Source organism: Nelumbo lutea, chromosome 7, assembly GCF_056320005.1.
Source record: "Nelumbo lutea isolate HS-2025 chromosome 7, American lotus-T2T, whole genome shotgun sequence".
Lineage (NCBI taxonomy): Eukaryota > Viridiplantae > Streptophyta > Magnoliopsida > Proteales > Nelumbonaceae > Nelumbo > Nelumbo lutea.
In genome coordinates, this window is record NC_142690.1 from 33,332,808 (window position 1) to 33,350,879 (window position 18,072).

Consider the following 18,072-nt stretch of genomic DNA (forward strand, 5'->3'; position numbering starts at 1 on the left):
AACATGAATCAAACATGCACTTTAATTTATTTCCACTAAATAACAAAAGTACATCAAATCTGATTGAAGCTAAAGGCATACAAGACTGTCTAACAGACAATTCCACTAAATGGCTCTCACACAAATTGGAGTGAGAACTAAGGTTTTTAGATCAGATAATGTCAAAGAGTACTTTGAGAAGGACCTAACCACGTATCTCTTAGAACATGGTGTAGTTCATCAGAGCAGTTGTGCATATACAACGCAACAGAATAGAGTTGCTGAGAGGAAAAATAGACACATTGTGGAGGTGGCAAGGAGTCTTATGGTGTGTGCTTCAGTTCCTGTGCAGTTCTGGGGAGATGCAGTTCTTACAGCCGTACATGTGATTAACTGTGTTCCTTCACGGACTTTGGGGTTTAAGGTACCATTTAGCCTCCTTTTTCCAGATGGAGAGATATTTCATATACCTCTGAGGGTTTTTGGTTGTGTTTCTTTTGTTCACATTCTTGGCCCTCATCGCAAGAAATTGGATCCTAAGGCCAAGAAATGTGTTTTTCTTGGGTATGCTCAGAACCAAAAGGGGTATTGCTGTTATGATCTAGTGTCGAGGAGCAGATTTGTCACTATGGATGTTACCTTTTTTGAATCCACATTCTTCTTCTCGAGTGGTTCTCCTCAGGGGGAGAGTTTTGGGGAGAACTTACAATCTATTCCTCTTCCTGTTTCTGTGGTGCCTCAATCAGTTCATCCACCACCTACACCATCAGTTCAGCCACCACCTGCACCTCCAGTTTCATTATCTGAGCCACTATGGGCAACCTCACAACAATATTAGCGCCAACAGATGATGGTTGACTCCACACATCCTCGACCCGCACCACTCTCTGTCAGTCCTTCTGAAACTCCAGATTCGGCAGATACAATTCTAGGTATTACTTTTGAGCCTGTTATGATGATAATGTTTCTGTCCCTAACACCATTGTTGTAGTTGATCCCACTGACCTTGATCTTTCCATTGCACTTCGTAAGGGGAAGAGAAAGTGTACAACCCACTATATTTCACACCACCTTTCCTACAGTGCCTTATCACCCTCCTACCGTGCTTTTCTTTCTTCCCTGGATTCTGTGTCTATTCCCAGGAATGCTATTGAGGCTCTCTCCAAACCTGAGTGGAAAACATCCATGCAAGATGAGATGGATGCTTTGGTCAAAAGCCAAACTTGGGAAATAGTTGATCTCCCCCCAGACAAGGAGACAGTCGGATGCCGATGGGTATTCACAGTGAAGTATAAGGCCGATGGCAAGATAGAGAGGTACAAGGCAATGTTGGTAGCAAAAGGGTATACTTAGACCTATGGTGTTGATTATCTGGAAACCTTTGCACCAGTAGCTAAGATGAGTTCAATTTGTATTCTTTTATCTCTAACAGCCACCTATTCATGGCCCTTGTTCCAGCTTGATGTCAAAAATGCTTTTCTCAATGGTGACTTACAGGAGGAGGTATATATGGACATTCCAACAGGCTTTTATGAAAATGCTGGTAAAGGAAAGGTGTGTAGACTCACAAAATATCTGCATGGGCTGAAACAATCACCTAGGGCTTGGTTTGACAGGTTCAGAGGGGCACTCATCCATTTTGGATACACATAGACACAGTCTGATCACACCCTCTTTGTGAAGAGGAGAGATGCTTTGGTGTCAATTTTGATTGTGTATGTGGATGATATATAGTGATGACAGTAAATGATCTAGAGGAGATTGATGATCTCAAAAAATCATTGCAGCAAGAATTTGAGATCAAAGATCTTGGTGAGCTCAAATACGTTTTAGGGATTAATGTTGCAAGATCCAAGCATGGGATCTTCATTTCACAGAGAAAGTATGTACTTGACCTACTGCGAGAGACTGGGAAGCTGGGGACCAAACCAGCAAACACTCCTATTGATCCAAATCACAGAATTAATGGTGTGGATGGTGAATTGGTAAAGGATGTGGGAGATATCAAAGAATGGTGGGCCGACTGCTGTATTTGTGTAGGACACGACCAAATATTTCTTACGCTGTTAGTGTTGTGAGTCAGTACATGCATGCATTTCAGGTTCAACACTGGGAAGATATTGAGAGAATACTTGCATATCTGAAAAAGCACCTTGGCAGAGGCATTCTTTTCTCAAATCATGAGAATTTGAAGCTAGAATCCTATACAAATGCAGACTGGGCAGGATGCTTAGATGATAGGAGGACTACATTAGGAGTGTGTACCTTTGTAGGTGGAAACTTGATCTTCTGGAAGAGTAAGAAACAAGTGGTTGTGGCAAGGTCAAGTGCAGAGGCTGAGTATAGATCCATGGCTCATGGTGTCTCAGAACTTTTTTGGGTTAGATTTCTTTTGAATGAGATTGGGGTGAAAGCAGAGGAACCTATGACATTATATTGTGATAATCAGGCTGCAATCAATATTGCCCACAATCCAATTCAGCATGATATGACAAAACACATTGAAGTTGATAGACACTTTATAAGAGAAAGGGTAACAACCGGAGAAGTTTGTTTGCCTTATGTTTCTTCAGAGTTGCAACTGGCTGATGTTCTTACTAAAGGGGTGGCAATGAACAAGCTTGAACATGATCTACGCAAGTTGGGAATGTGTGACATTTACTCCCAACTTGAGGGGGAGTGTTGAAGATTAATTAGTTTTATGATTTTTTTCTGAGTAGATGATAGTTGTTAGATAGGAGGTGGGGTCCATAGTAGTTATGTGAGTCTAAATTTTATTATGTTTTTTGAGTGTTATATAAGCTGTCTTATGTTTTGCCGCCCTATAAGGGCATAGTTGTCTTTGTACTGTTCTATTATTTTAGTATATATAATAAGTGAAGGGGGCGGCCAGATTATTGCTCTCTTTTCTTTCAACTTCTCTTCTTCTCTTTTTCTCCTTCTCTCTTCCTTCTCTCCTCAAGAAGCTACTTTCTTTCATATTTTTTAATTCAACAGATTTCTACTACTCATTTTCTACCAATATTTGATCGATGATCTGTCTCCCTTCAATGAAGGCTCCTTGAAATTGTGAGATTACCAGAGGGAATATTTTCTTAAATCTTCCGGCTAGGACCTTTGCTATTATCTTGTAAAGACTTTCCACTAGACTTATGGATCTAAAATCTTTGGGTTCTTTAGCTACGTTCTTCTTGGGGATACTATTGAAAGTTGAGTTTGCTCCTCAAGAGCATTTCCCTTCATGAAAAAACTCATTGAAAACTTCCATTAGATAATCTTTTATGATCTCCCAACATTCTTGACAAAAGCCATGGAAAATCCATCTGTCCTCGGGGCCTTGGATATTTCCATCGAAAACATTGCCTCTTTGATCTCCTCAAGTGTAAACATATTATCCATATTTGCAATAATGTCCCTGACACTTTGCCTCAAGCCAATTCTGGGAAATTTGATCTTCTCTCCCCTTAGGTGGCAAAGAAGCCTTTAAAATGGTCCACAAAAATTTTAACTATTTCCTCCTCCCTTGTTACCTTCTGACTATCCACTTCAATGCTTGCTAGTTGATTCTTTTTCTTGCTCCCACTAGCTAGAGAATGGAAGTATTTTGTATTTCCATCTCCCTCGACAAGCCATGTGTGTACGGGCCAAACACGAAAGGGGAGAGAGGAGAGATGTGGGAGGAGCTGGAAGAGGCAAGGAGAGGGTGGGGGGACAACAGAAATCTTTTCTACTTGGCCTAGGCTGAATGGGAATATGAAGGTAAATCAGCTATGGAGGTGCATCCCATTTGCAATCTGTTGGAACATTTGGAAGGTAAGGAACAGAAGGATATTCGAAGATAAAGCTTGCAGCATGGACAAGATGGTTGCTGCTATGGGCAGATCAGTGGTAGATTGGCTGCTGATTCTTCCAGAATTCAGCCAAGCAGAGAAAGAAGACTTTGGTTTTAGATTAGGAGAACTCTTTGATTTTCAGATATGTACTGTGGAAAATGTTCTCTAGTTTGAATTTTGGTCTGTAATCGGGTGATGTCTTGTCACCTCCTGATGTAACTTCTTTTTCTCTTCAATAATATTTTTATTTTTACTTATCAAAAAACAAAATAAGAAATGGTGTGTGGAGGAGTTTTGGAAGAAACTTGTATGAATGATCTTCACACAATGAATATTCAAGTTGCTGGTGCTAAGCCGGATGGGATCCCCCTTATGATTGATCTCTTTGCTGAAGGAAAATGGTGGAAACTCTGGGTGATAGTGGAAGCTGAATTGGTTCTGTGGTAAGGAGGGAGAGAGGTTGAAGATGATGTTGATTGGGGCTGGTGCAATCCACGTGGCATAGAGTGGAAGGAGAGGGAGAAAAGGGAGAAGTTGAAAGGTTTTTTGATATTAAAAGCTTGATGCTGAATAAATTGCATATTCAATATTCAAAAAAAGATTGTGGTGGTGCTAATGTCGAGTTGGGGGAGTTTGGGAAAGGGGGAAAAGAAGGTGAACAGACTTCTCGAGAGAGGGAGGATATTTCACAATTGGTTTGGAATGGCCTTAGCTGCCCAAAACGTGATTCTCTTGGGGAGCACATGGGCGAAAAAGTGGGAGATGAGGTGGGTGGGTAAGAGATGGGCTTTGGGCAGGGTTGTAATGATGAGCCCAGGAGGTTCAAGTCTTTTTAGTTTTGGGCCAAACAATAATGAAGACGGATTTGCTCAAAATGTTAGGTCTACCAGGGTTGAGCCATTTGGTAGTTACAAATATTGTGAGTCAAAGAGTTCAACTTTGAGGTGAGCGATGGCAAAGGATGGTGAATGTGTCGTTGATCAACCATATTGTACAGCGGTTGAAGATGAACTGATAGAGAAGGTTACAAAAGAGGCAATTGGTGATGCCGAAGGTTTTGTTTGGATAACTACGAGATTTTTTGTTAAAGATAAGAATAGTTCAACAACTTTAGAGAAGGTCGATTGGGGTGAAAAAAGGCGGGTGGAAGAGAAGGAAGATGTTTAGGCGGAATCTGAAGTTAGTTTTTTTTTTTCAACAGGAAAAAGAGGAGGATGGGGAAGACTTTTTGGTCACGAATGATGGTAAGGGAGAAGGTTTGGAAATGATAAAGGGAGTAGTTTGGGAAGAGAAAGAAGTGATAGTGGAAGAAGAAAATGGGGGAGTGACTCTTCTAGCTTTGTTGGGAAGTAACAGAAGAAAAATCACTGAAGAGGGGGAGAGCAGACAGGGAGGTGAGGGTGATGGGACTGAAGGGGCAAAGGAAACAAGAGATGTGGGGGAACAAAGGAGAAGGGGATAGAGGTGTAGAAGAGGAGAAAGGAGGGGAGAAAGAATTAGGGTTTGGGGGAGAGGGAAGCAAAGGTGGAGAAGGTAAGACTGGGGGGGGGGGGGAGGTTAAAACATATAAAAGGAAAAAGTATAAAACATTCCCATTAGAGGATAGTGGAGAGGAGGGGATGGACGGAATTAGGGGAGGAAAAGGAGCCTGAACTGATAATTGATGAGACCCATATGGTAGAACAAACTTGTGACATTGAGGAAGAGGTAAATAGGGGAGTGGAAGTTAGAAAAATTTTGGGTCTGTTTTTCCTAGGAGGGGAGGGATTCACAAAAGAAGCATTCAGGTCTGTGGAGGATACAGTCAGGAAGAATGAAGGTATAGTAGCTCCAGTGGATAACTGTAATTGTGATAACTCAACAAGGCAAGAGATGGAATTGATCGCTGGAGGTTGTAGAGATATCACGGAGAAGCCAGAAGAAGAGGTCGAGGGGGTGGGGGTTGCAGATTGGAGTCAGAAATCAGAGGGGGAGTCTGAAGAAGATGTGGGAACTCCAAACGCAATAAGAAGATTTAGAAACTCGAAAGAATAAAAGAACACAACAGTAGATCCCAGTCTATATTGTTTTCATGAGGTTAAAAGGTGTTATTTTGCTGTGGGGCCTAACAAGCTTGTCAAAAAACCCAAAAGAATAGTAAAAAACGACAAGAAGATTGTACTAAAAAAACTGAGAAGAAGAATTAAGGTGTTTGAAGCTGTGCTTTGGGGTTATTGGTATCTTGCTTGGGCATTGGGCTGGTTAGGATGTTCTGTGTTCCTTTTGTCCTTTTTTGTTCTTTTCTATTGTCACGTTTTAAGGGGTTTTCTTTAGTTGGGTCTTCATTTAGTTTGGTACTGGTTCTGGTTGATTGGGTTTGTTTATGACTCCTCAGAGTTTCTTTTTGGGTTGGTCTTTCTTCTTGGTGATTGCTTATCACCTTCCTTGTATATATATATATATTTTTTTATCTTCAAAAAAAGTGTTCATTTTGAAAATAAGAACTTAAAAACTAAGCCAGAATTGGGTGACTTTTTTGAAGTGCTTATTCAATAAGTCCTTATTTCTTTTTTTATTGGGACAAGAGTGTCCCCAGTGTTTTCATTTTCTAGAAACTGCTTGCCAACTAATATAAAATAGAATAACAAATCAAGAAGAAAATAAGAAGAGGAAATAGAGAAAACACCAAAATTTGACATGGTTCGGCTCAGTAGCCTATATCCACGGGAAAAAGGGAAAAATATCCACTATGATAACAAGAGATACATAGCTGACCTCTCTCTCACTCAACCCTAATCCTACACAACCAATGGCTTAAATAATAAAAATGCCAAGTTATTACCAGAATTTCACACAGGCCCCTTTTCCTCCCATAAATACATAGAAGTCCCCAAAATTTATCAGCATTACAAATATACACCTGTAACCTCCAAATACAGCCAAATACAATATATCTCTTGACACCCTCCCTCAAACTCAAGGTGGAGAAACCAACTTGAGTTTGCAAGAAGGACGTTGAAGCAACCACCATGAAAATATGTGTATTGTTGAAGCAACAACCATGGAACTTGAGATGTTGAAGGGGCCTCTTAGAAACCAAAGTTGGATGTTAGAAAGTTGAATGAACTTGTGCTGGAAAGCCAGAGTAGAGCCAAGTCATAATCTAGTAATCACCAAACTAAAGTTGGCCATCAGAAAACCAACGCATATCATGCAAAGAATCAAATTTAACCCTCAAAAGACTGATCACAATCTCCAAACTGAAGAACCAACCATGTCAAACAAATAGATCATTAGAAATGCCAACAGAATTGCCAAAATAGAGTTGGCTAGCGGAAAACCAACTATATTGAACTTCGTAAACCAAATTGAGGAATTGGAGTTTTCCAATTGGAAAGCTAATTAGATAAAGTGAATCAAAATCCCATGCAACCGAAGGAGATCAAAACTCCAAGGATTTATTCAACAATAACTCAGAACTAATGAGCGTAATAAAGGATCATTGCTGAAACATTTCATCAAACATCTTCCATGCAAAACATGTATGAGGTAAACAAAGCAGATATCGACCGATGATAATAGATGCATCATTCACCAAAATAGTCCAAAACTCCAAATATTTAACCAAGACATAAACAAGATTAGATCAGAACCGATCATAACAATGGAGAACCATTGTAGAAATTTGCACCAGTGAGACATTTTCTTGAACACCAAATAGTCACCTTGAGCTCTAGTATCACATGCTGATATTGATAATCATAAATAGGCCAGAGAAGTTGCAGAGCTTCTATAATACTTCTTCGAAAAATTAGAGATCATTGCTGAAACTGATGATAATAGATATCGACTGATGATAATAGATGCATCATTCACCAAAATAGTCCAAAACTCCAAATATTAAACCAAGACATAAACAAGACTAGATCAGAACCGATCATAACAATGGAGAACCATTGTAGAAATTTGCACCAGTGAGAGATTTTCTCGAACACCAAATAGTCACCTTGAGCTCTAGTATCACATGCTGATATTGATAATCATAAATAGGTCAGAGAAGTTGTACAGCTTCTATAATACTTCTTCGAAAAATTAGAGATCCGAAAGAAAACACCAAACTTGGCTAAATGACCCACAACCAACCTTTTAGACAATAAATCGAACAGTTGATATGCAACATAGAAACCGGAATTTGCTTGAAGATAGGAACTAGTTCAGATGCTAGGGAGCATAACCCACAAGGCGAGGAGGGAAAATATAATTCCTTCCATAGAGGGAATCCTTCCAAAGAGCCAACAAAAGAGAAAAATCCAAATAAAGCTTTAATAGCGTTAAAAATAAGGACTGGAAGATGCCCTAATATACCAACCAGATCAGATTTCCTTACCAAATGTCCCTTTGATCTTGTTTCTCATATAAAAACGACATGAACTCTAAAAGCTCAAGTCTAGATTCCACGAGGGGCCGTCCCTAATCACAGGGGCCGTCCCCTACAAGCCCTTCCTTAAGCCCGTGAAAAACTTTGGTCACATGAACCAGCTGCATGTTTCCGGGCCCTTCTGATTTTCTGAGCTCCCCTGTCTTAAGTGTGTCATTAACAGGATTCTATGAGGCTCCTCCATTCCTTCTCCTACCCAGGTCCACCCCTAATTTACCCAACTACCACCGATTTTCTCCTGTCTTCCTCCTCATACATCTGATCCAATTCCACTACAATTGTTTCTCTCCCGGGCATCTGATCTAACTCCTTACTGTCAAACATTTTTGGGCTTGCATTACTCTTCGCCACACTGTCTAGAACATTTGCACCATCCCCTTCAAACTCTGCTAGATCTGAGGTCTTAAATGCCATAGAGTCCCTGTGATTCTCCCCTGTTTCGAGACCACACTTTACAAAACTTTTTGGCGGATCCAAAAGAGGCACTTGAAACTCACCCAAACACTTATCTGATCCTAATTCAGACTTCGAGCTTCTCATACATATTGGTGAACTCGTCTCATCAGAACAGATAAACCTTGTAGTCACCCACTCCCAAACCTCTTTCTTCATCTTTCCAACACTCCAGGGAAGTTTTGAAACTTGATTTTTAAAGCTTGCTGATTTCTTTGCCTTCAATCATTTGAACATATTAACCCTTCACCAACTTCTTTTACCCGAACCAGCTCCAGCCAAGCTTCTTTGTTGTCTTGGACGAATCGTGAAAGGAACTTGTTTAAAACCAACCAGATACGAAGATAGATGTAAGTTCCTGTCCATAATCTCCCTATTCTTTAGCAACACGTGACCGAGAGGCCCATAAGCCCAGTACCTTTTAAGCTGTCTTGCCCATCCAGCTCTAACTGGCTCTTTGGGCTACGAGCCCATTTGGACCATTTTTTTTCACCAAAAAAACACCTTTTTAAACTTCGTCCCTTTTTTAACCAAGCGCCCCATTGTTTGTCTCTTTAAAAACCATCAACTTGTTTTCCATCTCCTGAGACAGACGCTTCCATTCCGCTTCTTTTTCCTCTCATTTTCTTTCTGCCACTTGAGACCTTAGCCAGCTCATCATCTTTAACCTTGGAGTAGCCGTTCCACAGTGCCTCTTCAACTTCTGCAACAACCCAAACCTTCCTCCATTGTCCTTCAATCCACAGGTCACGGGAGCAAGGGATACACTCCAATTTCACTCCAGTCAACATAATCTTCACAGCATACAAATCATCAAAGCAATAATCCTTCAGCGATCCACCTATTGCACATGCAAATTTCTTAATTGAATCCCCTTTCCACAGATTAAACGGCAGTCGTATCAGTTTATTAACAGTAACACAATCCTCTGTAAAATCTCTCTCATTGCAGGACACCTTCCATTTTTCAATCAACACCAACCCTGCATCAGTTTTAACTGATGAAGCTTCCAATATTTCATCTCCTGTGTTGACAATAGCCTTATTATAGCTAAAAGGTAAACAAACAATACTATTCTTAATCTTCAATTCTTCCATCATCGATTTCAGGACTGGATTCCAATCTCTCACTTCCTCCTTTGCCAAAATAACATAGCTCTTCTCCCATTCGCCATTTTCCACCTCCATCGACAATTTAGGTACATTAAACGAGCTAGCAATTATACGAGTCCCCTGCAAGTTATGTTGATCATCGTCCCTACTCGTTGCATTCCTGTTAGATTCTAAAAACTCCACTGTTTCAGCCAGTTGATCATCTTTCGCACACTTTTCCCAACAACTTCTCTCTTTGAGATTCTGGAAAGGTGAAATAGAGAAACTTCTGCAATTCCTCAGAGATCACCTTCGAAACCCTGCTTCCTTTTCCTTCCAGCAGACAGACCATCTGCCAGCAATCTACTTCAAAGAATTCAGTTACTGTTACATACCATCCTTCCCTATTCCACCGCAACACTGCCTCAAATCTTCTATCTGCTGATTTCAGGGTGCTTCTCCAACCTCTCGTTTTAACAGAGAACTGCACACCATCCACAAAGCCCTTCAACCACTGTATTGCTTCTTTGCTTAGATAAATTGTAGCTTTCCTCTCCTTTTTTAACTTCAGAAATCTTCGATCCTTACATCTACAATTTTCTAGGGTCAGGTTTTTTGCTTCAATCTATAAAGATCTCTTCCACATCGTTGTCTCCATCTCTTCAATCTCGTTATTCAGACGAGTGCCTCTCCACTCTCACTCAATCCTAATCCTATACAACCAATAGCATTACAAATTTATACATGTAACAGTGTAACCTCCAAAAGCCCAAATACAACCACGTCTTCTCTCTCCTATTCCTTCCTCCACTGTTTTAACTGAGTCTTTCCCTAACCACCGCGACCTTTCTCTCCTTTTTATTTATTTATTTAATTTTCTCTTCCTTTTGTTCTTATTCTTGTTCTTCTTCTCTCTCTCTCTTCTTTCTTTCCTCCTCTCTTTCTCTCTTTCCCTCCTTTCTTCTTCACACTACTGTTGCAGTGAATGTGGAAACAGGATCAGTTATGGGATAAGTGACTCACCAAACACTGTAAAAAAGTAAGTACTTAAAATAAGTATAAGTGGTTTGAGAAAAGATCTCCCAAGCACTAACAAGTACTTATTTTCCAAACATACTCCAAATCCTTCATTACAAATGTTTTAACTTGGTCCCTAAGAGGAGAAGTTCTTGTGTCTTTTAGGTAAAGTGTTTTGCAAGTAACGTTGCTTGTGTTTGATTTAAGCTCAAATCAAATTGGACAAATTCTTGGTATAGAACCTAGCCAGATGGGTAGGGATTGGCTATGTGACTTTCGTGTCTGTTCTTATATTCACTGGCAGGAATACACATACCCAGAGGTTTAAAAGGTCATGAGCTGGGCTTGCTTGTAACTGGCCATGCAGCTTAGGTTCCTAGCCAATTTCAAGATGAGGTTAATCCTATCCAGTATATGTCAACCCTAGGAGAAAATGATCATAGATATAGAGACGGTGGGTCTGATTACTTGAATAATTCTAACTAGAATGGAATTTAAAGAATCATTATATGGTGATGCATTGAATGTTTCCATGAATAATGATATGGTGGAACTTTTTACTCAAGGGTGGTGGGATGACCTTCACTTCAATGACTGGTTGATCGGACTAATTTGATTTATTCAGAGTGTATAGAATCATATTGTTAGAAGTTTAGAACCTGTATGGGGCTTGGGTTGTTTGTGGTGGACTGAGTCAAGTTTCACTTGAAGATTCAGTACTTCTGGTTGCTTAGGTTTGCTGAAAATAAGACTTAATAAAGACTGGGTTTCATGACTGCATCCATATTTTTTGGGTTTATCCGTTTATGTTGATTAGAAGCTTACAAGGAAAAGCATTTCCTTTTTCAGGTTTTGGATTTTCAGATAAGCCTCAGCCAGGATATGGTTTTGACTACACATTGGATGGTAACTTGCGAAGCTTCAGTGATGGAACCAAAATAAAATGAAAGGGATGCATACACCTTTTTTCACCATTTCAAAAAATTAAAAAGTTTTATTCCATCTATATTTTTTGTCATGATACAGAATATGTGTTGGCCTTGGAATCTCTTATTGGTCAACTTGTCAGAGATAAAGTTTCCCTTGTTGTTCAGGTATGTCACTACCACAAATGCCAAGAGGTAGAAGCTCCAGACCCAAATTTCTTACATGTGACTTGTAATGTGGAAGAATGCTAATCTGTAAATTATATTACAGGGATATTTTGCTCCAATTGTTGTCAAATATGCTAGCAACCATCAAGAGAAGTTGAATGATCTCATACTTCTTAATCCTCCTGTAAGCATTATTTGAACCAACAACAGATGCTTATATGTATTTCTATCACTTCCTAATTTTGTTATATTGATTGTTTTTTTTTTTTTTTTTTATCAGCAAAGGATTTTATTAAATATTGAGGATTAAAACTTATTACAACTGTTGGAAGATTCCAACACCCTTCAGTGACAAAGTTTACAAGTTTGCCCAGAAAAAATTTGGTCTGTCTACTCCCTGTTTATCTAATACATCTGCTACTCCATTTGCAGTTCTCACCCAGATGAAGTTTGAATTTAATTGCTTTGTGTTGAAGTTTGGATTTCTACTCTTTGCAATAACATCAATTTCCCTAAACACATGTCTGTATTTCTAAGATGCTACTTTGAGTTGCTTTGCCCGATGAATTAGTAGTTGTGAGTCACCTTCAACTTCTAGATTTCCGAGACCAGTCTGAATCTCAAACCTTGTAGAAGTGCCAAGATTTCTGCCTTAACTGAATCTTCTAAGCCAGCTGGACCTGAATAATTTCAAGCAGCATTCTTGAATCTTTTGAGGAAAGCTGACATTTTTCTTGCACTTGTCTTTTCCTTCTGTTGCATCAAAGCTAGTTGAAAATCATGCTGAACTTCCATCAACCTTGTCCATATTCAGCAACTTTTTATTGGGTGAAATCTTCTCACAGGTTAGAACACCTACTAATTGATTATGAACTGTAATCCTACTAATTCTGTTCAGCTTACTTGTAAATTTTGACCTCCTGCTTACATTCAGGATCCTCTCAGGGCCAGTGATAAACCATTGACCAGTTGTGGGCCTTACAAAATGAAAGAGGTAGATGCAATGGTTTATAGAAGACCCTATCTCACATCAGGTTCTTCAGGTTTTGCATTAACAGCAATAACTAGGGCCATGAGAAAGGAACTGAAGGTGAACATTTCCTCGTATTGTTTCTTGAACTCTTCTATTTTTGTTTTTCACAACTAGTTATTATTTGTACTGTTTTTTACATAATTTCAACAAAAAATTAAGGTGCATACCTTTGATTTGATGCTTTCCTCAAATTCCAATAAAAAATAAAAGCTATCCTTTATTGACAATATATTTTAGGTCCACATTGTGAAGCCAATTATTTCATTTCTTGCTAAATTGGTGTACTGGGCAATGTCTTTTAGATGTGTCATCTAGTAAGATGATAAATATATCTAGGCATCTTCAAGGTGGTAGCGTAAGTGCTGCTATGATACCTTTACAAGTGCTGTATTGTGTCAGACACTTTTACTTTTAGTGTAACATTATTGTATCCAATACTGTATCCAGCTGTATCCTTGACATACCTGGGATAGAAGGGTTTAATGTGTTTGTGATGCTGGAAGAAAGCCTCTTTTTTTTGGACATTATAATTGAAAATATGACATTTTAGTGACTGGATTTTGTGAGTAATAACCCTGTAGTTTTTTTTCTTTTTTGATATGAACCTAATAGTATTGATCATATGTGAATAGCAGCAATGAATATGTGGCTTATCCAGAGGCTCAACCATCTAATGAACTGAGTAGACGTTCAAGACTGCTATCAGTCTTGAACCTGAATAGATTTTAGGTTCGAAAATAGAAGAAAAAGTATAGAGAAGAGAGGAGAAAGAGATGAGAGAGCAGTAGAACACAAGGGTTGAAAGGAGGGACAGAATCTTAATGTTCTGCCGCCGCCATTTTTATTTAGTATTTATAGGTTATTCTCATTACATGGAAAAGACAGATCTGCCCTTAGTATTTACATAACAAATAGAACAAAATAAAACTGAAATAAATAATAACTGAAATAACCAACTAACCACCAGTTAACCCTAGGATGACTAGAACACATTCTACCCTACGAACACAGTGGGACCATAGCTGTGGGGCCCACATCAGTGTTCTCTACACTCCCCTTCAAGTTGGGAATAAATGTTCCCAACTTGGAGAGATCCGCCTCTAGTTTCTTCCTTGGTACAGCTTTGGTGAGGATATCTACTAACTGCATGTTGGATGTGATGTACGGGAGACACACTTCTTGTGATGAGACCCTCTCTCGTACAAAATGTCGATCAACTTCAATATGTTTAGTTCTGTCGTGCTGCACCGGATTGTGTGCTATATTAATAGCCGCTTGATTATCACAATACAACATCAGGGGCTTCTCATACTCAATACCCAACTCCTCAAGTAGTGATCTCAGCCATAGAATTTCAGCCACTCCGTTAACCATTGACCTGTATTCAGCTTCAGCACTAGATCGGGAGACAACACTTTGTTTTTTACTCCTCCAAGAGACAAGGTTATCTCCCACAAGGGCACAATATCCAGAGGTAGACCTTCTGTCATCAACACTCTCAGCCCAATCAGAACCCGTATAGACCTCTACTCGGGCATCTCTTTAAGTATGCTAATATTCTTTCTGCTGCAAGAAGATGCGTGGTTCTAGGAGAATGCATGTACTGGCTGACAACACTAACTGCATAACTGATATCTGGCCGAGTGAGGTAGAGATATAGGAGCTTTCCCACTAATCGCTGGAACATAACTTTGTCTTCAAGAGTCTCCCCATTCTCTGCACTAATCCTGTGGTTCTGTTCAATGGGTGTATCCGCAGGCTTGACACCTTTCCAGTTTCCGCCAAGAGATCTAGAACATATTTTCTCTGAGAGGCAAAGATCCCCTATTTAGATCTAACAACCTCAATACCCGAAACATACCGTAGTGCACCAAGATCTTTCACCTCAAACTCTTGATGAAGGAACTGTTTGAGGGACTCAATCTCATGGCTATCATTTCCTGTCACTACAATATCATCAACATATACTGCAAGTAATGTCAGAGAGGGCTCCATCCTCTTGATGAACAGTGTATGATCTGATTGGGCCTGTACATAACTGAACTTCCCAAGGGCTAGTCTGAATCTATCGAACCAAGCTCTAGGTGACTGTTTCAAACCATACAATGCCTTATTGAGCCAATAAACCTTCTTACCTGTCTCTGTATCATAGAATCCAGCAAGCAACTGCATGTAAACTTCTTCCTGCAGGTCTCCATTTAGAAAAGCATTTTTAACGTCCATTTGGTACAAAGGCCAAGTGTGGCTTGCTGCAAGAGATAATAAAACTCGATTGGTGGTCATCTTGGCTACCGGGGCAAAGGTCTCCAAGTAATCTATACCATAAGTCTGGGTGAACCCTTTTGCAACTAGCTGAGCTTTGTACCTCTCAATGGAGCCATCCGCATTGTGCTTCACAGTAAATACCCATCTACATTCAACTGGTTTCTTTCCTTTGGGCAGATCAACTAGCTCCCAGGTATTATTTTTCAACAGGGCATCCATTTCAACTTGCGTTGCACCTCTCCACTCCGGGACTGATAGGGCTTCTTGCACTATTCTTGGAATAGGGACATTAGCAATGGAAGTAAGATAGGACCTGTAGGAGGGAGATAGGCGATCATAGGATAAAAACTGGGAAATGTAGTGGGCTGTAGATGTGGTGCAATGCCGTTTCCCTTTACGGACGGCAATGGGAAGGTCAAGGTCGTCTGCAGGAGGTGAAGTGGCAACAGTGGAAGGAGTCTCTGTGGGCCCTGGGACTGTAATACCTGGACTTGGAGCCGTAGAAGAGGTTGGAGCTGGCCTGGACTGCTGATGACCGGGATCAACTTGCTTGCATCGCCTGTGATAGACTCTCAACTCCTAATCCCTCTGACCACCCTCACTATTGCAGCCCTCATCACCCAATGGAATAGGTAAAGGAACAGCCCCAAAAGTAATTACCCTACCCTCACTGCGCTCCCCTTGAAGAAAAGGACCCAAATCCCCACTCTCACTGCTCTTCCCCTGAGGAGAAACCCGAGAATAATAAGGTGTCTCCTCAAAGAAAGTGACATCCATCGAGACAAACTTCTTCCCTGAGACAGGATCATAGCAGCAATAACCCTTTTGAGTTTGTGCATAAACATAGAAAGATGCATTTGGAGGTCTTTGGTTCGAACTTGGAGTGATGGGGTCCGAGAAGCTGAACAAAACAGGTACAACCAAATGTTTAAAGGGGAACAGTAAACAACTCCTCATTTGGGTATAGAAGGGAAAATTGAGGTTTCATATCAAGAACCCGGGAAGAAACCCGATTAATAAGATATACCGCTGTGAGGATAACATCACCCCATAAGCGAATAGGGACATTGGAGGTAAACATAATACTTCTAGCCACCTCCAAGATGTGCCTATTCTTCCTTTCTACAACCCCATTCTGCTGAGGTGTATGAGGGCAATGCTTTGGTGGATAACCCCATGATTAAGAAGGTAAGATGCCAATGGCTTAACAAAGTATTCCTTTGCTTTATCAGATCTAAGAACTTTGACCTTGGCATCAAATTGGGTTAGGATCATTTTGTGGAAGTTTTGGGTCAGGGCGGGGACCTCATCTCGTGAACGCATAAAATAAACCCAAGAAAACCGAGTGTGGTCATCAACAAATAACAAAAAATATCTGTACCCACCCATAGAAGGGATGTGATATGGCCCCCAAACATCAGTATGCACAATATCAAAAGAACTATTATTCCTTTTATTACTCAATGAATAAGAGTTTCTACAATGTTTAGCAAACTCACAACTTTCACATTTCAACTGGGACAACTCAACAGACTGAAACAAAGTCAGAAACAAAATCTTTAAGGATCGAAAAGACAAATGACCCAATCGGTTATGCCAAAGCTTAACTGGACTCACAATCTGAGAAACAAGTGACTTTCTTATCCACTAACTCTTCCCGACAAGAACTCTCCCTGAGCAGATAGATCCCATTCGTCTCACGGCCAGTCCCAATCACCATCTTCGTCTCTAGGTCCTGAAAAACACATCGGTCAGGGAAGAAAGTTACTGAGCAGTTCATATGTTTGGTAATACTACTAACTGAAAGAAGGTTAGTATCAAATTTAGGAACATGCAAGACAGAAGACAAGGAGATAGTATCCGATGGTTTGATGTCACCCTTTCCAGAAATGGGGACAAGAGAGCCATCAGCAATAGATACTTTATCCCTACCAATAAGTGGTAAACAATGAAGGTAAGCTAGTCATTTGGTCGGATGCACCTGAATCTATTACCCAACAGGGTTCAGTAGTACCTGGAGCTGAGGCATGGTAGGCTGAGGCTCGAGTACCTGAATGTGTGAAAGCAGATGTGGCAGGGGTTGATGGTGACTGTGGTGGCTGAGCTGAGTTCGCAATTTCCTTTTCCAACTTTATTATAGTTGCCCGGACTGCAGCTAAGGTATCTAAGAGTGTGCCTCTTGTGCCAGACGAGGATGCTGAATCAGTAGTCACGGCCATATGAGCATTACCCTTTTTGCTTCTCAACTTTGCCGGGACCAAATGAGGATGCAACTTCCAACATGTTTCTTTTGTGTGTTTGGGTTTCTTACAATGCTCACATACCACATCCCTTTTATCTTCCTTCTTTCTGTCCCTTTCTGAATCACCCCCTAATTTGGGTTTAACAACTACAAGGGCTGGTGTAAGAGGCTGAGGTTGCATCATGACTTTCCTTCAGGTTTCTTTACTATGCGCTAAGGAGTATGCCTGAGAGACGGTCACACTATCTCTGGTCAAAATCTGTTGCCGCACAATATCATACTCTGAATTCAGGCCTGCTAGAAACTCAAACACCCTGTTTGTCTCGACGTGCTTTCTATGTGTCTGTGCATCTTTGGGACTCTCTCACTCAAGAGTCTCTAAGTGATCAATCTCATGCCATAGGGACTTCAAGGTAGAGAAGTAGACCGAAACCGGTCTTCACATTTCAATTCATATGCTCTGGCAACATTAAGGGGTTGGGAACAAGTTTCTTTCATAACATCCCATATCTCCTTGGCTGTCTTTGCCCACAAGCAATTTCGGCTTATATGAGGCTGCATAGAATTACACAGCCATGTCATAACCAAGTAGTTTTCTTGGACCCACTTGGTATACATGGGGTCTCCCTTGGAGGGTTCTTTCACATC

The 18,072-nt window shown here is 40.4% G+C and overlaps 1 protein-coding gene across 3 annotated transcripts in view; it reads left to right on the forward strand.

Annotated features, from left to right (window-relative positions):
* LOC148846024 (alpha/beta-Hydrolases superfamily protein) overlaps window positions 1-18,072 on the forward strand; it is a 77,161-nt gene that overhangs the window by 14,716 nt on the left and 44,373 nt on the right. For 2 of the 3 annotated variants that reach the window (XM_088955651.1, XM_088955649.1), the window contains exons 7-11: window positions 11,640-11,696; window positions 11,817-11,884; window positions 11,988-12,068; window positions 12,652-12,729; window positions 12,819-12,974. In XM_088955651.1, coding sequence (XP_088811777.1) covers window positions 11,640-11,696; window positions 11,817-11,884; window positions 11,988-12,068; window positions 12,652-12,729; window positions 12,819-12,974 — 440 coding nt within the window. The remainder of the gene's footprint in view (window positions 1-11,639; window positions 11,697-11,816; window positions 11,885-11,987; window positions 12,069-12,651; window positions 12,730-12,818; window positions 12,975-18,072) is intronic. The other variant, XM_088955650.1, reaches the window with a different exon arrangement.